Source organism: Vanellus vanellus, assembly GCF_965231255.1.
Source record: "Vanellus vanellus genome assembly, chromosome: 14".
Taxonomy (NCBI): Eukaryota; Metazoa; Chordata; class Aves; order Charadriiformes; family Charadriidae; genus Vanellus; species Vanellus vanellus.
In genome coordinates this window covers 12,459,660-12,481,039 of record NC_138919.1, presented here as the reverse complement: position 1 = coordinate 12,481,039, position 21,380 = coordinate 12,459,660, and the positions used below count along the sequence as shown (strand labels likewise).

General features: G+C 55.8%; 1 protein-coding gene across 1 annotated transcript in view; it reads left to right on the top strand.

Moving 5' to 3' along the window:
- GRID2IP (Grid2 interacting protein) overlaps positions 1-18,352 on the top strand; it is a gene marked incomplete at its 3' end in the record, with an annotated part of 39,408 nt that extends 21,056 nt beyond the window's left edge. The window contains exons 8-22 of the mRNA XM_082490316.1: positions 1,749-1,903; positions 3,862-3,963; positions 6,449-6,546; positions 7,026-7,143; positions 7,541-7,866; positions 8,096-8,509; positions 9,803-9,890; positions 11,238-11,327; positions 12,102-12,298; positions 12,813-12,968; positions 14,964-15,050; positions 15,584-15,713; positions 17,120-17,238; positions 17,696-17,860; positions 18,281-18,352. Coding sequence (XP_082346442.1) covers positions 1,749-1,903; positions 3,862-3,963; positions 6,449-6,546; positions 7,026-7,143; positions 7,541-7,866; positions 8,096-8,509; positions 9,803-9,890; positions 11,238-11,327; positions 12,102-12,298; positions 12,813-12,968; positions 14,964-15,050; positions 15,584-15,713; positions 17,120-17,238; positions 17,696-17,860; positions 18,281-18,352 — 2,317 coding nt within the window. The remainder of the gene's footprint in view (positions 1-1,748; positions 1,904-3,861; positions 3,964-6,448; positions 6,547-7,025; positions 7,144-7,540; positions 7,867-8,095; positions 8,510-9,802; positions 9,891-11,237; positions 11,328-12,101; positions 12,299-12,812; positions 12,969-14,963; positions 15,051-15,583; positions 15,714-17,119; positions 17,239-17,695; positions 17,861-18,280) is intronic.
- Between the last annotated feature and the right edge of the window lie 3,028 nt (positions 18,353-21,380).

The following is a 21,380-nucleotide window of genomic DNA, read 5'->3' as shown; positions in this document are numbered from 1 at the left end:
GCCCCGGCGAAGCAGAAATCATTGCTGGGTGCTCTCCTGAGGCTGCACTGCTTCTACGGAATTCCCCAGTTGGGCGTTTCGGCCCGAGGAGCGGCGGCTGTGGGAGCAGATCCAGTCCTCGGGGTCTGCAACTGGGAAATGCAGACTCAATCCTAGCGGGCGATTTGCTCTTACTCAGCGGCACAAGGACGGGAATCCAAGTGCCGTGAATCCGAGTCCTCAGGTTCCCCTCCCAGTGCAGGGCTGCCCACGTTGCTTGGTCTTCCAGTGGCATTGGACTGGGGACTGTCGCTGCTGCCCACTGGGGGAGCAAAGCTCAGCGAGGGCACCGGCATGCCTGTCCTCCCCTCTGACCAGCTCATTTTGCCTCCAGCTGCCCCAGATGGCTCGATGCAGAGGCCACTGCTCCGTTTAACAATAATTCCTCATCACCCAATTGCATGCCTGCCCCAGACAAGCAGCCGCCACATCTAACTGCTCTGACAAGGAGGGAAATCCCCAAACATGAAGTTTATGTTGTTTTCCACCGCAGCATGCGGATACCAGCGTTTCCCAGCAGCAAACACGGGAGACTGTGTCAGGACACTCCTGTTCTGGGCTTCGGCCCTCCAGCCAGTTTGTACGTGACAAGCCAGCTGGCCCTGGCCACCAACTGGGAGGAGCAGTGCCCGCACAGGGCAGAGCAGCCACCTGCCTCGGCAGCTCCTCCACAGTACTCTAATTTTCCTGGATGGGAAATAGGCTTCTGACAGCAGAGAGCTGTGTCCAGCTCCACAGAAAAGGCAAGTTAGCCCAAAACTAGGGGGAAGCTTAGCAGGTGACTTCTGGCAGGCTCCTGCCACTTCTCTGCCGACCTCTGAGGACCACCCCCAAGACACTTCATTAATGAAATCCGTGCAGGATCTGAGCCTCTTCACCCTTCAGCTCTCCCCTGCATGCCTGGTCCCTCCTCCTTGGAAGGCAGTGATGGTCCATTCAGTTAACCTCAAGGCAACAGATTTGTTCCTAATATGCAATCTCCTTCCAACTCTTTATAAGGAGTTCTTACTATTACTTCTACATTAAGGGTGGAATAGTTACAGTGAGCTTTAACCCATCATCTCTGCCTCAGTGTCTCTGTAGGACAGCAGCCTGTCTTTAGCTCCCTGAGCCAGGACAGCCCTCCTCCCCCAGACTGCTTTATCCTCCTCACGGAATCGGGTGCTCAGCCCTGCTATTCTCAACAGCCCTTTCACCACCTCTACGCACCACAGAGCCAAAATGAGACCGAGCCTTCAGCCCAGCGAGGCTGCCAGCCCAGCTTCCCTCTCCAGTGCATTTCTCCCTGAGCCTGTTTACCTGCTGCTGGCTAAAATTCAGGTCTTTCCAGGGTTCCTCTCTGCTTTCCGGTGCTCCTCCGCCCCTCTCGCTACCCCCCCACCCTGCCTGACTCACAAACCAGGTTTTACACCCGGCTGTCGGGTGCTGCTGCTCCCTGGGAATTTGCTCTCCCCATTAGCATCAGCTGCGCAACTCTACTTCCCAAAGGGCTCGGTCCCTTGCTCGCAGCCTGGCACCTCTGCTCTGAAATGATCTGTTTGTGCCATTGTGCCAAAGGCTCAGCGGCCAGCTTGGCAGCTGAGAGCCAGCTGGAGGCAGGCTGGGAAGCGCCGGAGCCCCAGGAAGTGCCGGAGCCCCGGGAAACGGCGCGGTGGGGCTGTGCCGTAGGGACGCGCTCACTGCCCAGCCCTCTCTTTCCGATTTTGCAGGAACATTGACACTCTCATTGTGGATGTGTACCCGGTGCTGGACACACCGGCCAAGCAAGTCATTTGGCAGTTTATCTACCAGCTGCTGACGTATGAAGAGCAGGAGCACTGCCAGCAAAAGATTGCCAGGTTTCTTGGTTACAAGTCCTTGGCAGGTGAGAGGAAAGCCCCTGTGCTATGGCACGGACAGGTCGTGTCCCACCAGGACCCCGGGGACGTCGGTCCGTCGCCCTGGGAGCAGGCTGGGGCAGCGAGGGCGCAGCCAGCTCTCGCCGGGGACAGCGGCTGTGACTGTGCCCTGCCTGGCTCCTGCCCACACGCTGCCCGCACGGAGGTGACGGCTGTGCGGGATGTAGAGCAGCACAGAGGAGTTTCCAGCTCCTGTTACCGATGAGGTTGATCTGTAAACATCAGGCACCTTTTCTGCACCATTGAGCAATGTAGTTTTGGAAGGAAATTCTGCACTGAGAGGAGGGATGGCGCCTGGCTCGGTAGCAGAGGTTGTCTCTGGGAGCAAAACCTTTTGGAAGCGGCTTGGGTCGTTAGAGGTTAGGAAGTCCCGAAAGGAAATAGCTGGTTTAGGGGTAGCGGTCACATCAGAGAGGCAAAATAAGCGGCGATGGCAGTGTCCCTCGGGATGTCCCCAGCAGCCAGAAGCGCGCAGGTACCCGTGGTTAGAGGAGGTGGGGAGCGCGGCTGCCCCGGCAGTGAAGCGCCTGCCCAGGAGCGCTGCTCCCCCAAACAGACTCGGAAGGCAGTCGGCGATTCTCCTCCTCCCTGGTCCCCCTCTCCCCTCGCCGTCACCTGGGGCTGTGGTAACACCTGGGGCTTTGCAGTTGGACAGCAGAAAAGTGAGAGCAAATTTGGAGTGAAATGTCTGATCTCTGGATTCGGGCTTCATAATTGCTTTCAGATTCTTCTAAGCTATTTACGTTGTGTTGGTGTGTTTATTTTAGACTCAACGTAGGTAAAAAGAGGTGTTGCCCGAAGAGAGATTTTTGGAGGAACATAGTTACTTTGGCACAGCCTTTCCCCTCGCAGGGAGAAACAGCTCCAAGTCCCGGTGCAAATACTCCCTTGCTGTGCAGGGAAACCTGTTGGGTATTTGCTCGCCTAATTTGCGCTCTCAATTACCACTGCTTTTGTGTGCGCGCAACCATGGCCCAACGTACCTAATGTGTCGTATATTCCCAAGAACTCAGACCCTAAAATTAGAAACTTTAGAAGATCTTAGAGGGAAGCTGATATATTTGCAGTTTGCAGCTGTATTTCAGGCATACAAGGCAGTATCCCCAGCCACTGGCAGAGGGGGAAAGCACAGGAGTAAATCTCCCGGGACCAGGCTGTTTCAGACTGTTGTTCCACAGGCTGGTCCCCGGCTCCTTTCAGCTTCTCAGATGAAAGGGGCGACCTCTGACCATGTGAAGTTCTGGTTGTTCTGCTGCATTATGTGTGTGTCCATGCGTGGAAGCGTGACGGCCAGAGATGTCTGAATTTGGGTCAGTCCTTCATCTGGGCTTCTTCCCAACTCAGTGGCGATCTCTGATGTTTGTGTGTATCTGAGCATCGGTCTGTCGGATACCACGGGGACTGATGCTCCGGTATCTTCATCCTGCTGTAAGTCTGAGCCTCTCTGAACTGTCGCCCTGAACTGCACATAGACCAATCCATTATACAGTGTGGTTCTTCCAGGCAGCATTTTGGTGCTGGCTCCCACTCCCATCTTGTCCCTTGAGAGCAGGAAGGAGTTAGCTGGGTCCCACTGGACCAGCCTAGCTCAGGGCTGGAGTTTCGCATGCGCCATAAGCTGGTGGATGCCAGTCCTGCTGGAAAAAGCCACCGCATGCCCTGTCTTTGGGCATCCATCCCCCTGCCCTGTGCTGGCAGGAGCGTTCGTAACCTGCTCTGCTCCCCGGGCCCGGTGTGAAGATGGGGTGAGCAGCCACCTGGGGGGACAGGCTGTGCACGGGGTCACAGTCCAGTGCATGTCTCGGGGAGCTGCTGCGAGTCCGATGGGCTTGGGGGAGCCCCATGTCACGGCGAGGAGGAACGGGGGAGCTGCGGGGTCTGACACGCACCGTCCATGCCTTACGAAGGGTGTTTTCCGCCGCAGCTGAGCCAGAAGCAGAGGACCGCTACCGCAGCTCCGTTCGAGGGGCCTCCTTGTGCCGGGGAAGCCTGCGAACCCCCCGCCCCGAGGAAGGGGGTGCCGCAGGTGGGTGACTGGGGACTGTGCAGGGGTTCCCGCTGCGGGGAGGAGGGGGCTGCGTCCCGGCGCCCGTACTGTACTTCTGCTCTGCCCAAGCTAAAATCCTGACACATTCCTGAGCATGAATGGTGGGAAAAGATGCAGGTCGGCATAGAGCTAGCACAGAGGCTTTGACTGGAAATCCATGTTTTCGGCAGCAGTTGAAATAAGCAGCAATTCCAGTAAGAGGCCACTTGGGCTGAGGCTGAGTGTTGTTTCCAAATACTTCCATTGCTCAGATGGGAACCGATGCTGCTGGTCTGACCCCTCCATTCTGGGGTGCACAGTTCCTCGCTTCGCTGTGACCTTTCTTGGACACTATCAAATTCGCAGGGAAAACAGCATTTGTGGAATCCATAATAAGAAGGAGATCACGGTTCAGTGCCAATTTGAGACTCTAGATGAACTACACTCCCAGCACAAACCCTCCCTCTTTTCAGAGAGAAGCCACATATGTCCCCATTCCTCTGAAAATCCCACCCTGGTACTGCTGCAGGGCCTTGCACAGCCCCCAGATCTCCAACCCTCTCTCCCAGCAGCACCCCAGGTTGCTGGTTGTGTTTTCAGTCCTCCGGGTCTTTGCCCTCCGCTCCCAGACGGCAGGACAAGGCATCCTGCCTACTGCTCCGTCTCCCTTAGCTGATTGCGAAGAGCACTTGACCTGTGCTTACGGATTCTGACCACGACCTCCCCACCACGACCAGCCACGCTCCACCAGCACTCCAGCTGCACGCCTTCCTCCTGCCGCCCCTCACCGGGATCACGGTGGTCCTCAGCTGTCAGGGAGGGCTGCTGCTGGAGCAGTCGACTCCGAGACGTTTCCCTGGGGAAGATCCTCTAACCTGCCTCCGAGGAGCATTTCTGGTTGTGATTACAGCACGGAGAGTGGCCGACAGCTGCGTACGCTGGAGGGAAGCTGCTCGCCCGGGCAGATGCTTGCCAGATGCAGGGGAGCAGCCTTGTCCTCAGCTGCCCCGCGGAAAGAGCGGAGCAGCCCGTGACCTGTCCTGCTAACCCTACCCAAGCGGTGCATCCTGCCCTGGGTGCTCCTAGTTCACCTCTCCGCACAAAGCATTTATCTATAAAAAGCAGACGACATTCCTCAGTCCTGCAGTGGGAAGTGATGCACGGGGAGCCACGCACGCACCTCCTGCTCCCAATGAAAGCCCCACTCCAGAGCCCTTTCTCATTACAGCCAGCTGTGTCCATCCTGGGCTCTTCTTTCTTTGTTGCCATTAAATTCTTGGCTCTGAGCACACAGGTTTGGACTGGTGTGAGCAGAGCTGCTCCACTGGGCTCTCTGAAGCTCTGCCTGCCTGCCCTAGTACTCAGCCTGGGTAGAAATAGTGTGGCTGAATAGGAACGGGAATCCCCTCGACCTGCCCTCCAGCAGCTCAGGAAAGGCAGGGACTGCAGACTGTTTCCTCCCGGCAGCCCTTCACACACCCTTGGAGATAAATCAGGAGTCTGGATACATCTTGGAGCTCAGCCAGACTCCAACCATTAACCTTTGTGCAGAAGCTCTCCGTGGATGTAACTGGAAAAACGGGGTTTCATTTGGAGCTGGTCAAATCAACCTCACTCCAAGCGAGCTCCCGTGTGCCTTCGCAAGGATCCAGACCTCCCTCCCTCCTCGTGTCCCCTGCGGAGCCCCGTCTCAGGGGACACTGCTGGGGAGCAGACAGACAGCGCTGCCCAGGCGTCTGCAACTGAAAAGAACAGATTTTGGAAATCACGACCTCGACTGTCACAGTAGTGACCCTGACTGTCCTGGTGTCCAGCACCTACCAGGGAGGCTGAAGGAAAAGAAACCAAGAAAAAAGAAACACCCATGGCACCGCAGTGTCTCAATATCTGGAGAGGTCTCAACGTAGCGCCAACTCCCGCATGTGCCCTGGATAATGTCTCTTCCCCTTAAATATGGTGATGGAAACTCCTCGCTTGGCACTGTCCCCCTGTGCGCGGCACTAGGGAGGAACGCACTAACCACGCTGCTATCGCAGCACTGCTCTGGTGCTGAGGATTTACAGGCAGCTTTCAAATCTACCAGCTGGGTAGACTGAGATACAAAGAATATCCTCATTTTATAGAGAAAGAAATTGAATATGGAGAGGTAAAAGGCAAGGCATAGGAGGGTTTTGTCTCAGCTGTGCTTGTTTTCCAGCACACATCATGCTTCCCTGCTGGGTGACTTCTGCTGCCACCCGGGGAAGCCCGCAGTAGGATGCTCCCTGTTTCACACGCAGCCCCACGCTGCCCGGCATCGGTCTCCCGGGACCCCCAGACCTGGCACCTCCCGGTGCTTCGCTGCATGCCTGGGCAGGGAGGATGGCTCTGGGTGCCAGCAGGAGATGGGGAGGGACCTTGATGGGTCAGGACCACCGGGAGCCCCGGAGGGGGCAGAGGCAGAGGGACGGGGTCCTGACTGGTTTGTCTGTTCTTTCCCCGGCAGGCCAGAGCGACACCGTGGAGGTCCCAGTTCGCCTGATCCCTGGAGAGAGACAGGCTGGCGATGGCACATCCCTCCCGGAGACACCCAACCCCAAAATGGTGCGACCTCATGGGGCTGGTGGGGGGGACACCTCTGGGAAGCGCTTTGCTGATCTGTGTGGGACCGTTGCGTTCACAGGGAGGGTCGACAGTTTGAGTCCTTTCATGTTAACGCAGGAAAGCAGAAAAAAGGGACCAGGGGAAGGATGTGTCTGCATGTAAATACTCGCTGGGGGCTGACAACATCCCTGCCCCACAGCTCGTCTCTCAGATCACTTACCTGCGCAATTAGTCAGCTTTAATAAGGCTGGTGCCTGTCAGCATCTTCCTGCAGCCTTGTGAGTGAGAGGCTGGGGGGAGCTTCAGAAAAGGCAGAGCAGCCCTGGGTTGGGGTGAAGCACTCCTTTAAAGAGTAAGAGACCGGGGACTGGCGGGTCCGTAGTGGCTGTCCTGTCCCCCAGACATCGCAGGTCTCTGGGTTCTCCACGAGGCCCGTCTCCATTTGGGCATCGACAACAGCTCTTTGCCTTTTTTTTCAGATGTCGGCTGTCTATGCAGAATTAGAAAACCGCCTGATCGGCAGCTTTGCTGGCAAGATGGGTAACCCTGCCCTGCACAAAGCATCGCCTCCGGCCCCAGAGCTGGCACGTGCTGCAGGTAGTGTCCGGGTTCCCGCGGCGTGAGAGAGGCAGTTTTGGGGGGGACCTCAGGCGATGGTGGATGGCGATGGCCAGGCAGGCGGAGGAGAAGACATATTTTTCTTGGTGCCATTTCATAACGAAGCAGTGGCAGTGCCATGCGTGAGCCCAGCGATGGCTCCAGCAAAGCTGTGTCTGCAGGAGGGCAATGCAGTGTGCGGGATGGCAAATCCCATGGGATCCCAGCGCACTGCTGTGCAGCGCAGGGCACTGCCCTGGAGAGCTCTCTTCTCCGCAGGCTGCACCGTTATCTCACGTCACATTCAGCGCAGTGCTGGGACTTGTCACAGCCCGTGGGTGGGGGGCTCCAGGGAGCGCCTGCTGCAGGACCCCCTCAGTAGCGCTGTGTCCTGCAGGTGCTCGCAAGCCGGGAATGGCGATCTCGTGGCCAAGCGATCCTCTGGCCTCCCAGCCGTGCTACTACCGCCTGCACAGCAGCGTGGCCTCCCCGAGCAGCACCGAGTCCAACCCCTACGTCAGCCTCGACAGCAGCCCAGCCCCATCCCCCAAGCACCGGGACTACCCACTCAGCCCTCTGTCACGACGGAAGAAGCTCTTCACTTTCTCCAGGCCCCCGCGCAGCCGCGACACTGACCGATTCCTGGATGCCCTCAGTGAGCAGCTGGGACACCGGGTCACCATCGTGGATGATTTTCTCACCCCCGAGAATGACTACGAGGAGGTGAGCATGGTGCTGGGGTGGCTCGGTGCATTGTCTTTGTCTGTCCTGGCCATGGAGCATCCATCATGCAGCCTGCACTGCACTGGGAAGGGTACAGAGCCCCTGGGGACATGTCCTGGGGGAGGTGGAGGGGGGCAAGTGCTGCCCCGCTCAGGGCAGGACACCCCCAAGGGCTGGGTGGGCAGAGGATGAGGTGCCACCTTCAGCGTCTCCTCTCTCCCTCACCCAGATGAGTTTCCACGATGACCAGGGCAGCTACGTCACCAACGACGTCAGCAGCAGCGAGTACATCAGCAGCAGTGATGAGGGCAGCTCCCTGACCTACTCCACGCTCTCAGACCACATCCCACCCCCACCGCTCAGCCCCCCACCGCCCCCGCCTCCCCTGCAGTTCCACGACCCCCAGACCATCCCCACCAAGGCAGAGGCCACCAAGGCCAGCACGTCGCCTGCCCCCAAATCCCTCGTCAGCCACCTGCACCCCATCCCGCCCCCCCCGCCCCCGCCGCCACCCCCCCCGGTGCCCTGCGCGCCCCCCCTGCACCGGGGGCTGCTGCACCGCAGGAGTGAATCCAACCACATGAGCGTCAAGAGGCTGCGGTGGGAGCAGGTGGAGAACTCGGAAGGGACCATCTGGGGGCAGGTATGGGCCAGGAGCAGGGAGCAGGGAGCAGGGAGCAGGGCGGGGGGAGAGGGTCCGACCACGGTCTGGGGAGCAGTTGCCTGTGCTGAGGCTGTGCGGGTTGGTGGGAGCATCCGTGGGCACTGCCCTCCTCCCTGCCCAGAGTGCTGGGAGGGATGTCCCCTGCCCGGAGCATCGCGTCCTAACCTTGACGGGCCACACATTCAATACCTTGGCCAAGGGAACGAACTCTGAAGAAGCCATGTTACAGGAAGTCTTATATTTCTTTTCATCCTTTTAATTGTTTGGACCAAAACAGCTGGGATGGGAAGAGGCTCTGGAAAGCATCTGAAATGTTGGTTTTGACCACAGTGTCCTGGGAAGTGCTTGCTTTCCTGCTCTGTGTGGGTTGGTGTAGTCAGGAGCTGCCTTCACATGCATTCTGCAGCTGTAGGAGTTTTTATCAGTGGGAAACCGTGAGGATGGTTGAAAGCAGAGTGATGGGGAGAGCACCGAGGTAGAGGAAGACACCAGAGGGAGAAAGCAGAGGTGAGGAGTGAGACTAGATGTGATAATCCTTTGGCATCATGGACTTGAAGTGATGTAGAACTCTGGAGGTGGATTCGAGTCCCTGTAGGGAGAAGCCTCCAGCCTCCGTGTCTCTCATGGTGACGAATGTGTGCAGATGTGCCATATTCTTCATGCCCTGAGTAGCTAGAGGGAAGCTGTGGGATCATCTTCCCACTCCACAGGCATCCATTCGCAGCAAGCACCTGAAATCTTGCAGGTCCCTCTCCCTGGCACTCAGGAGAACAAGCTGCTTCTTCACAGTGATTCTTTTGGATGCAAAAAAAATCCTGAAGTTTCTGGAATTGCCACTTTGTCCTTCAGTAAAGCAATTGTGCCCAAGTAGCAGGTGAAGAGCAGTAGTGCTCTGTGGGATTCCAGCTGTGTCAGAAGCTAAATGAGTCTGTGGGGCAGTGCCGCCAGCTGCAGGGTGCAAGGAAGTGCTGATGGGGTGAATCTCTGTGTTTCTTCCTTTCTTCTGAAATGGGAAGGGCTCCCATGAGATAGACTTAGTGACTTGTGTAGAAACTGCCTCCACAGAGGTGAACGGTTGACCAGGCTCTGGTTTCTGCACAGGGTTTATGGTGGCTGAATCTGCAGTTACAGGACAGTGCCATCAACCTGTCCTGGTTTCTTCTAGGGATGCAGAGCTTAGCGTGGGGCAGAGGGAAGGTGGCCCAGGGCAGACGGGCAGTGTTGGGCTGTCCCCTGTGCCAGCACGGCTCCTGACTCTTCCTTCTCCTGCAGCTCGGGGAAGACTCAGATTACGACAAGTTGAGTGATATGGTCAAATACCTCGACCTGGAGCTGCACTTTGGGACGCAGAAGCCTACGAGTAAGTACCTGAGCCGCAGAGCAGGTCCTGGTACTGGTTGGAGACTGGGGCACTGGGAGGAACAGGGAGTTGGTGGGCAGCAAGGCAGTGCCTGGTCCTAGCATCGCCTGTGGCACAGACTTCATTCATACTCAGGATTTCGTGGCTGGCGGCACAGCGGATCATTAAGGTGGAAATTGTTTCACCGCCTCCCTTAATTTTCTTCGCTGCCGTTATCTGTTTTCTCTCCGCATTTCAGTCGATTGGGGCAGCGAAACTCCGCCGGAGGGTTTTGCTCCCCGTAGCGCTCAGTGCTGCTTCCCGGCTCTCATAGCGCCTGCCCGGCCGTCCCCATGCCGCGGGGAATGCCGGCGTGCCAGCACCGCTCTCCAGTGCCACGAGGGGCCTGGTTTGCAACACAGCAGAAGCTCAAACCTGCGCCACGTAGTATAACGGTTTGTGCACAGCCTCTGCTTGTTACGGTCTGTGCAGTACGGACAGTCAGCTGGGCCGTCGGCATGCACGGACACCGAGTTGTGCTGCAGCAGCGGTAACGGCTGCAAATTAGGATTGCAGCTCTGTTGCTTTGAGAACTCAGCCCTGAAAAAGCTGTGAAAACATTTCTTTATCCATGGAGAGCGTTACAAGCAATGTATATAATAAATTAGTTCTCCCCAAAACCTATGTACGGGGTCCGTAGCTACCTGCCAGTGCAGCGTTCCCGTTGCTCTTGAGTCGGGGTCTCCTGCAGAGCCACCGACCAGGCTCTCCCACCCACCGGGCTGTCTGGGTGCTGCAAACCCAGAGAGCGGCTCCAGGCTGGGAGCGCTGAGCGGCGGTGGCCGGTGTGGCCGCCCTGCGCAGTGGGAGATATTCGGGGGGTGGGGTGACAGCAGTGCCCTCCTGCGCCCCGGCGGCCTGCCCGAAGGGAGGCGCGGGGCAGCGGGGCTGCCTCATTTACACTGGGAAAAGTATAAATGCCAGCGGGATGTCTGAGCTGTCCTGCAGGGGACACGATGCACGCTGGCAGCGTGGGCAGAGCTAAGCTAGAGCAGGCAGGTACAGGTGGGACTGGCAGTGGAAGTGGGCTGAAAAGGGATGCTTCTCAGGGACGATCTTTTTTAGGGATGTTTCTGGGCAGTCTGGGATTTTCTGTGTGTTTCACCTCTCGTTTTACCTTTTTCAGCTCCAACTGAGTCCTCCATTGAGGAGATCTTTGAATCGCAGAATTCAAGGATTCCCGGAGCCATTGCTGTGTGCAAAGCATCAGTTCTGCTCTCTTTCATTCATGGTTTCACTGTTTTCAGGACAGTTTTTTTCCTGCTGGAGCCGGCTGAGCCTGTCCTTACCCGTGATTAAATCTTTCAGTTTCTCTTCCAGAGCCAACTCTTATGCCTGAAAACTTTAAAAAGAAAGACGTGGTTGAAATTTTGTCCCACAAAAAGGCCTACAACACGTGTAAGTAAACATCACAGTGAACGTACCCCCAAAACGGGCCCAGAGATGGGACCGGGGATGTAGAGAACTGGAAAGGTAAAGGGAAGGAGGCTTCATGACCACGATCCCATGAGCTCAATCCCAGCACAGCTCTGCTGGTCTGGGCTGTTCCCGCAGCCCAGAGCCCCTCAGTGCTGGGCTCAGTCCTGGCAGGGGGAAGAAGCGGCTTTACAGGAAAGGATGGAGATGGGATGTGACTCATTGGCCTGGGGAGGGAGAGGGGAAGAGCTTGCATGGCCCTGCGGGGCAGCGAGGGTGTGCGGGGCCACCCGCTGGGGAAGGGTCGGTGCCATTCTTCCAGGACATATTTCTGGTAAGAAGGAGGGTGGGAGGGCTTGATGGGACCCTGCGAGCCCCTGGTCTCCTGGCCACAGGGGACATGGGAGAGGAGGAGGAGGTGCTGGGGGTGGTTTCCAGTGCAGCCCAGCCTGATGTGTTGGTGATGTACATGCACAATGATGCAGTACCCTGGGGGGGGGCTGCAGGATGAGAGTGACTCCTTGGGGTTCCCGAGCAGCCTCTGCAGGGCCTCGGAGAGCAGAAAGCCCTTCCTCTCCCCAGGGCTGATGCTGTGCCACTGCGGGCACAGGGAGGAGTCCACGCCACTCTCACACCGTGGAGAGATTGAGCTGAGCCTCCTGGTCCTGCCAGGCAGTGACTGTCCCTGGCACAGCCTTCCCCCCGGGGTCCGGTCCTCCTCCCCCTCCCAAATGACGCACCTCTCTTCCCCCCCAGCCATCCTGATAGCCCACCTCAAGCTCTCGCATATCGAGCTGCGCCAGATCCTCATGACGATGGAGACGGACCGCCTGGAACCTTCCCACATCAAGCAGCTCTTGCTGTACGCCCCGGACGGGGAGGAAGTCCAGCGCTTCCAGAGCTACAAGGAGAACCCCTGCAAGCTGAGCGAGCCCGACCAGTTTGTGCTGCAGGTACCTGTGGGCAGGGATGCGCTGCGGGAGCGAGGAGGTCTGCATGTGCAGTGTTCCACTGGCAGCCGGAGGGGAGGAGAACACAGAGCAGAAAGGAAGCAGTCAGCAGGACGCTGGTCTGCTCCTTGTGCATGCTGTGGGATGGGATGAGCTGGTGGCACTGGTCACAGGGACTGCCAGGGAGTGACGCTCAGGTTGATGCCTGAGGCATCTGGTAGCTCCCAAAGCGGCTGGTTTAGAGCCGAAGCATATCGCGATGCTTAGTCCACGGTAAGAGTGACTTTTCACGACTCAGGCTTACTTTCTGTTGGCAAAGTCACGTGTAGATATTGGGATGAAAACTCCGCATCCTGTGGCAGCAAAGTGGCCGTGCTCTGCGAGCTGCTCTGCGGTGTCGCCTGTGCGAAGCAAGCGCACGCTGCTTTCACGTACAGGGGAATCTGCCAGGAAAAACACCATATAGGAGGGATTATAGCTAACGGTGACAGTAATTTTCTCTTTCCTTTGCTCTCAGATGTTGTCAGTACCGGAATACAAGATCCGCCTGCGCAGCCTGCATTTTAAGACCACTCTGCAGGAGAAGACAGAGGAGATCAAAGCTAGCTACGAGTGCATCTGCAAGGCCTCTCTAGAGCTGAAAAGCAGCAAGAAGCTGGCTAAGATCTTGGAGGTCAGAACAGTCCTTACTTCTGGTAACAGCCACCGGGGGCCCCCAGCGTCCACGGGAGGGCTCGCAGGCAGCTCGCAGGCAGCTCGCAGGCAGCCGGAGTGCAGCCCCAGCCCCACGGCCGTGCCCCGGGTCCCTCCGCGTCCCTCCGGGTCCCGGCTCCATCCCCTGGCAGCTCCCGCTGGTATCACCGGCTTGTGGAGATGGTGGCCTCGGGAGGATGCAGGAGCGCAGAACGCAGGCGGCCGTGCACCCACCAGGGCTGCAGGTGCCAGAAACCCAGCCAGTAACAGAGCAGAGCCCACCGAGGTTGTCCTCTGGCTGCAGTGGGGCTGAAGTATGTGGGGTTTGTCCAGGTGGTCACTGTGTGTCCCCCCGCATGCGGGTAGCGCTGGAGGCTGGTCCCTGTGCACGGCCTTGGGCTTGTGCCAGCCCTGGTGACATGCAGGCAGGGGTCCCGCACGCTGCCTGTACCTCTGGGGAGGTGCTTTTGGGGTCCCGGGGACAGGCTGTGCCTGGCAGAGGGGCACTGCACATGCAGGAGAGAACGAATCCCACTGCAGCTGCTCTTTGACTGTGCTGAGATGAGCTGCCCCAAATTAATGATAATTCATTCAGGTTTGCTTTTAAAAGAAAAGCAGGTGGGATAAATGAGGACACGATGTGACAAAAGGCATTTCCAGATGAGAGATGAACTTCCTTAGTGGCTCCTGGCCAGTAACCCCCCAACACCTCATTAAGTCCTTGGGGGGCAATGGCTGGTTGCACATTAACAGCCGGTGAACAGAAATTCAGAGTCTCCCAGGCTGAAATCCAGGCAGTCCTGAGGTCCCCGCTCCTCGCCAGGCCCCAGGAGGGACATCAGGACTCCGGTGAGCCCAGTCTGGGGTCCTGCTGTGCCTCCAGGGCTGCAAAGCTGCGGCACAAGGAATTGGAGCATTCTGAAGGGGAAAGCTGACTCGGCTGGATCACTGCTTTCCCTTTAAAATATCCCCTTAAAGATCTGCACATAACAGCCACAAAAGGCTTTGGGAAGAGGAGAGCTTAGCACTTGCCAGTCAGCAGGAGAGTCCTGGCCCTGCAGGTAGGAGATCTTAGAGTGGACCTCCAGACTTAGCCCTGGTCCTGCAAGGAAAAACAACTGATAAATAACAATTGTGCACACCTAAAGCCTGAGGCTATAACTCAAGACAAAATCCCCCCTTAAACGTTACCAAAGCTTGGGCACCTGCATCGGCAGTCTGGAAGTGGCAAAGGAGCCAAGCCGGAGCTAGTGGTGCCGTGGGATCCCTGCAGCTCTCTGGCAGCACAGACCTTCTTGACGGCTGCAGAAGAAAGGGGGCTCCTGGGCAGCATCCACATAAACCACATGGGGAAACATCGAAATGTGAGCTTTTATAAGGGCTTTGGAAGTTTGGGTCTGCAGATGACAATCGGGGTGTGTTTCCTAGCTCCTGCTGAAGACACGGGAGAGGCGGTGGATGAGGACCAGTTCCTGTAGGTGAAACATGGGCTTTGCTGTTAGGGTTCAGTGCAGGCTTCGTATGGGAGCAGCTCGGAGAAGAGAACAGCCTGCCCCTCTGGACCCACGGCCCTGTCCCTTGGGGCTGCCATGCCGATGGGCACATTAGCAGCCCTCCCACTCCCAGTGTGCTGTGCCAGCCCTGCGTGGGTGATAGGATGAGCAGTGTGTACAGAACCAACTGTACCAATTCTGCCTTTAACGTGTATTCATCCACTTAATCTATCCCGCTGAATGAACTGATAAGGTTTTATTAACGATGCTCTATAAACACATGTATGGGGCCCCTTAGCAGAAGTGACCTGACACAAAAAAGGGTGCTTTCCCACTGTCCTTTAGACAGAGGGAGGCTTTTTACCTCTGCTCCTATCACATCCTTGGTAGGTCTCTGTGACCCAAAAATGGGTATGAGAGGAGATGGGAGATGGGACGCTGTAGGTCACCGGCCAGGCATTCACTGAGGTTTCCCTCTGCAGTTTGTGCTGGCGATGGGAAACTATCTGAACAACGGGCAGCCCAAGACCGGCAAAACAACAGGCTTTAAAATCAACTTTCTCACTGAGGTAAGACGAAGCATGCTTGTTTGGTGCAGGAGGCACCAATGCCAGGAGCCCCAAGTGCCTGGTTTATCGTCCCTGGCCTCATACAAGGCTGCTGGGTGCAGTGGCTCCCAGAGGGAGACCGGTGGTTGAGCAGGGATCGATGTGCAGGGTTGACTTCAGAGAGGCCCTAACGATGGCCTGGTGCTTGAAGGAAGACCTGAGCCCCAGACCTTCTGGCTGTGGGGTGGGAGAAAATGAAGGTCTCTTATCCCATGTGGGTCGCTGTGGGACTCCTGAGGGGTGGGGGACGGGGTGACAGCCCTGCCCTGCGGGAGGGAGGCATTGCTTAGCATCTCAATGCCACTAATCTGGGCGTAACATGCTGTGTAAACATTAAATGTCCTATTTAAACATTAATCCACATAGCATGGCTGGGAATTGCCACGCACGTGAATGCAGAGTGAGCCGAGAACAGAGGAGCCCCTGTGTATTTGGGTGCTTGGCGAAAACTGGTTTCCTCTGCATCAGAATCGCCTTGTTTTGCTTTGCCGTAGCTGAACACAACCAAGACTGTTGATGGGAAATCCACCTTCCTGCACATTCTTGCCAAATCACTTAGCCAACATTTCCCAGAGCTCCTGGGCTTTGCCAAGGATCTTCCTACAGTGCCGCTCGCTGCCAAAGGTAAACGAACAAAAGCATCTGCAAGCTCCTTGTCTCCTTGCACTGTCTCTTGGTTTTGTACGGGTCTGGAATCAGTCATGAGCTGCGCAGCATTGGTACGAGCAGGATGGCAGCACAAACAAGTGAGGAATGGTCCTGAGTGAGAGGATGGGACTAGGAAGGGATGTGCATGGTGACACAGGGGGTCCCATCTATCCCTGACCCGCACCTTCCGTCTGACTTGAAAAAGTGGTTCCCAAGTTCAGAGGAATCTTGGAAGTGCAAACGAGGCAAAGTAGAGGGAAGTGTTAGGAGCTGGTCTGCTCCACCCAGCCTCTGCCTCCTTTCATCGCTGGTGCGCAGCCTCCCCGGCATGGCTGCCAGCATTATTACTGCTTCCAATCGCGTGTGGTACAGAGTGTACAGCACCCTTCGTGTTATGAGTTCACAGTCCAGTCACAGTCATGCTGACTGGGGATCGTACAGCTTCGTTGGTTGCAATAAAAGAAAGTCACATAGATGTTGGGGTTATCATCCATCCATTTGTGTTGGTGGTGTCACAACAGGCTTGCGGCATGCAAAGCATGGGCTGCGTTCTCCTTGCACACCATCCCCTGTTGTTTGTGCGCAATTCCCTTGGGAATTAGTGCTGCAGTGGATAAATAAAGAAGAAAATTCAGGCCTGGAGTTGTAAACTTCCACTTGATGAAGGTCTGTACCTGTAGCTTTCCTACCTGGATTTTATATCTGGCCTAACTGTTAAATAACGCTTCTGTCACTGAAGACTCCCTGCTGCCCAAACTCCTACCACTTGATACCCAATTTCAGACCATGTGCCATCCAGGGCTGCCCAGCTTCGCTCCCATTCGGGCCACAGAGCGACACAGCTGCAGCACGTGGCCCAAGCTCTCCTCACATGCTGCAGTTCACCTTCTCCCTTGCCTGTAGAAAAGCTGAGGCTTGGCCACCCAAAACAGCAAAGGGTCTGAACTGCTCATCACTCTCCCGAAAGCTGGTGCTACCATGAGATGCCACGGAAGGCAGCCTGGATATTACCCCTCGTCCCACCCTCCTGTATGCTCCTTCCGTCCCCCTCCCAAGTCGAGTACCTGTGTATCCATCACTGTCCTCATCCCGCTGAGTCCCACGTGCTCCTTGCGCTTGGCGTGTTCCAGGCTCCTTTTGAGGTTCTTGGCATCTCTGGGCCTGAGCACCCAGCAATGGCTGCCGGCAACCTACTGGAGCCCAGCAGGAAGGTCTAGTTGTCCACCACGCCTTGGACAACGCAGACAGGTTGTGCAGAGCCATGTAGACAGACAGCCTGAACCACCCCGACCGATGGCCCACGTTCGTTGCCCTCACTTTGCTGCAGGAAGCAAGCCAGACCTAAGTCTCCTAACACTGTTGACTCCTCTCTTCTCATGTAGTGAATCAGAGAACACTAACGGCTGACCTAAAGGACCTCCACACCACCGTCAGTGACATACAGATGGCCTGTCACAACATGCCAGCTACTGCAGAGGACAGATTTGCAATTGTGATGACTGTATCCTTCTGTAAAAGGGGAAAAACATCAATGTGACTTACTGCCCTCGAGTAAAACCATTCAGCTGTCTTTATGCCTCCTTGGTAAGCAGCAGGGCTGTGTCCGGCTGGTGAGAAAGAACCATCTCAGCACTTGGTGAGTGGTGGAAACCTCCACCCTCCACTCACTCTTAGCCAGAATGGGGAACAGCTTTTGTGGTGACCACCGGTTCACATGCCTCTGTGTGGCAGGAACCCAGTGCCACAAGGCCAGAAAGCTTTCTGAGCTGTCTTTTCTTCCAGAGAAGTGCTGTTAGGGACAGCCAAGCGTGCCAGTGGGCTCCCCTCGCATGTGGCTGCATTAGCAGCAGGTCCTTTCTTAGACCTGAGATGAACCCCAGCCGTTTGATAAGCAGAAGTGATTGTGATCTGTACCAGACCCACAGTGCGGCTGTTTTCCCTTAAGCCATTTCTCTCAGTCCTTCCTGGAGAGCGCCCAGCCTGCCATGCGATCCCTGGATGACCTGCAGCACAAGGCCATGGAAGAATTCAGCAAGGTGTTGTCCTTCTTCGGGGAAGACTCGAAAATGACAACTTCTGAAGCTTTCTTTGGCATTTTTGCAGAATTCATGAGCAAGTTTGAGGTGAGTTGCACTTTTCAAAGGTGACCAGCAAGAGGTTTCCTGTTAGATGTCGGTGAAGCGTTTTACTTACACGAAGCTGTGGGAACGAGACGAGCTTTTTGTGAGCGTGTGTGCCTGTAAAGTGCAATTTTTCTAACGTGCGAGTTGGCTGGCTGGTGTGGGAGGCTGAGGTGAGGGTTAATGGTCCAAGCACCAACCCAATGGAAAGTAAAGCAGATGTTGTCACGGTCTGACATGCCTGGTTAACAAAGTCTGGGTGGGAGCACCACCAAGCAGATGCACTGACTGTCTGGGCTTGTCCTACGGGAAGCCGGGGGAGAAATATGTCTGTAGTGGCCAGTGCCATTGAAACATCCTCCCCGTCCACACCAGCTGCCCTTGCCTGATGCTCAGCTCCTGCTCTTTGCTCTTTCCCTGCAGCGGGCACTCAGCGACGTGCAGGTCGGCGAGAGCCAGCGCAGCCCCAGGATGACCTCCCCCCTTGCCTGGTGACGGGCCTGCAACAATTTTTTGCCAACAAAGTGCAATTTGCTCCTGTTGAGTTTGGTTGTAAATACGCTGCTGTCACCTGCTACCACCAAGCAGAACCATGGACCGAGGGGTCGGGGAAGTTTGGACACTGAAAAGGCATCACAGGTGATGGTGGATGGATGCGAGGGTGAGGCACAGGGACAAGAAGGTAAACACTGTGCTGGTCTTGGCAACAGCTTTCTTAGCATCCTCCATTTCTAGTGTGCTACTGAGTCAAGGATTTCAGACACATCTGGGTAAAACCCCACTCTCCCTTGTTTCCAGAACACGTGTAACTGGCGCCAGCAGTCGCTGGAGACCTTCCCCACATCCCCATGGCCAGTGCCTGAGCATGGCTGTGCAAGCAGTCAGCCCTCGCAGGATACAGCTCGCCCCCGCCAGCCTCGGGGCCGGGGTTAGAGCCCAGCCACGGGCTCCCTGGGGAGCCAGAGCAGGTCAGGCGGGGAAGGGAGCGCGGGGGAATGAGGGCTGCCAGCAGCGCCTGCTCCCCCAGGACCCTGAGAAGCAATGCTGCTGAGCTCCTCTCAAATCCCTCTCCAAGTCCTTCTGCCCTTGAGCTGCACCGTGGGGCTGGAGCTCCACCTGAACAGACTGTAACAGCAGAGTGGAGATCGCCGGAGATGGCCCGGAGGCTTTAATCCCCTGCCATCGCTGGCCAGTGGCAGTGGAAAGCAATACGATCTTGCAGAACCCTTCTGGTTCGTCCGTGTGGTCCCAAATACGGATCCAGTCTGGTTCCACCCAGCTGCGCTGGAGAGTAAGGAAAGCCCAGAGTCCTCCCCGGCCGTCAGCTTTGCTTAAAGGTGTGGCAGAGAGTGACTGGTCTTGCAATCTTCCCAAGAGTTTAACACCATCAGCACTAGACTTATTTGAACTCGCCAGGAGACATTTTGGTGCCTCCTCGGAAAGTAGAGAACCCCTGGTAGCCTGGAAATGAGTGGGAGTCCTCTGTGGCCCTGAGTACCGCCTCTGAGGTACGGCAGAGACCTGAGAGAAATGTCCTCCTCTATTCTCTCCCAAGGGATGGAGCCCTGAGAGTCCCTTTACTCTATGATTTGACCAGTCGTTCACTCTGAATATAGCCAGGGAACTCTAGAAGCAGCCACGTCCATCTTTCAACAATGTCCGATTGTTACTTAGATGACTTAATTCCCTCTGAGCCATCCCCTGACAAAAGGGCTAGCAGCATCCCGTGGTCAGTGCACGCCCCTCTGGGCCACACAGTGCCCCGAGAGCTTTACGGCAGCAAACCTACAGTGCGTTAATATTGTGAGGCATTACTCTGTGCAAAATGCATCCGTTGCCTTTCAAACCCGACACGCTCCAACATCCCGCCCCATGGAAGCGCTCCAGCAAGCCGTAGCGTAGGTAACCTTCCTCCCGTCTATTGCCAGAGCAAGAGCTCCTACTGCAGCCTCTGCTCAAGTACAGAATCACCAACCGGTGCATTACTTATGGGAGACCTTATGACCATCAAACCTTCGGTTTTCAGTATTTTTTTAAACCCTGCTGTAGAAAGTGAAGTATATTTTCACAAGTGTTCTCAGTTTATACAGCTTTAAGTGCCAGGTAGTTTCCAGCGTTGTGTCCCCAGAGGTCCAGCCCCGTCTGTCTCTGCCTCTCCTCCGCCCCGACGGCGGTGACAGGGCAATGCTCACTCGGCTTCTCGTTCCGTTTTGGATGTTGCACACTGCATTCACTTGATTAATTTTTTTTTTTTCTAAAAACATATTCAATATTTAAACCACTGGAGGTTCTTTTGAAACTGTCATTACAAATGTGAAAATGCTGTACATAGATTTTGCTACATGTTGTAACTTTCCAAAATAGTTAGAACTCCAATCCCTTTGGTATTTTTATGTGAATATTTTCAAAGAACCAGAACTTCTGACATATGGTTATATTATTTGATAATGGGACTATCTATATTCACAATTCAGTCTCTACCCAATGCCTATGTGCTATTCCTAAAATAAAGCTACTGCCTTCTGCCTCCTGACTGCATGTACCGCTGTGTTCCTCCAAAAATTGCTTCTTACAACAGCTGCCAGTGAAGGTTTGAGGAATTCTGCACCTGGCACTTCTGCGACTGCACTTCGTAATATCAGCCCCTTACACCTACAGGAGAGCGAGTCAGGATCTGACCTTGCTGGGTTTGGGCTGGTACGGGGTAAATAACTGCATAATTGTGAAAAGACCTGCTTTCGTACCAGCAGTCAGGCCAGTGTGATGGCTATCAGCAGCAAATTCTTAAAATAGTATGGATTTTTTCTCCAGCCTTCAGAAGAAAACATTTAGCGAGCGTATGAGCCAGTGAATTGTTTCCCTCTGAAAAGGAATTCTCGGCTGAGGTTGAGTTTACGTCCCCGGAGCAATTTATCTCCCTTTACACTAACAGCAGATAGATAGGGACCGGCTTCGTATCAGATTTCCTGGTTGCAGTTTAGCTTGTTTACAGCAGCCTGCTCGATCGCCGGCTCCTCCCTGGAGGCCACAGCACCGGCAACTGTACAACAGCTCTCAACACAGTTAACGAAAATGTTATGGGTAGAAGTCTCTCGCTGGGCACATGCTTTTAAAGCGCTCGAACCCCTCCTGATGTTTCTTTAGCCTCCCTGGTCGATCGAGCCCGGCTCTTCTGCAGCCCCGGGGATGCCGAGCTGCCCGGCGTGGCTGTCAGACCTCCCGCTGTGCAGCCCAGGGCAGCCCGGGCTGCAGTCCGTAAACCACCACAGAAATGATGATCCAGAGCTTCCTTTGCAGCACGGTACATAACGACAGTTGGCATCATCCACCGCACATACTTCTTGTTTTGCAGTTTCTTGATTACTGCAAACGTTAGGTAATTTTTCCCCCGGATCAGCGCACTGGCTGGATGCTCTCCTCTTAGCCGTGTACAGCCCAGGCTTAACAGAATGCCTGCGTCAGCCTCGATCATGGGATCGTCTTCGCAGGAAAGCCTGTCCTTGGAAAAGGAAATAATAACTCA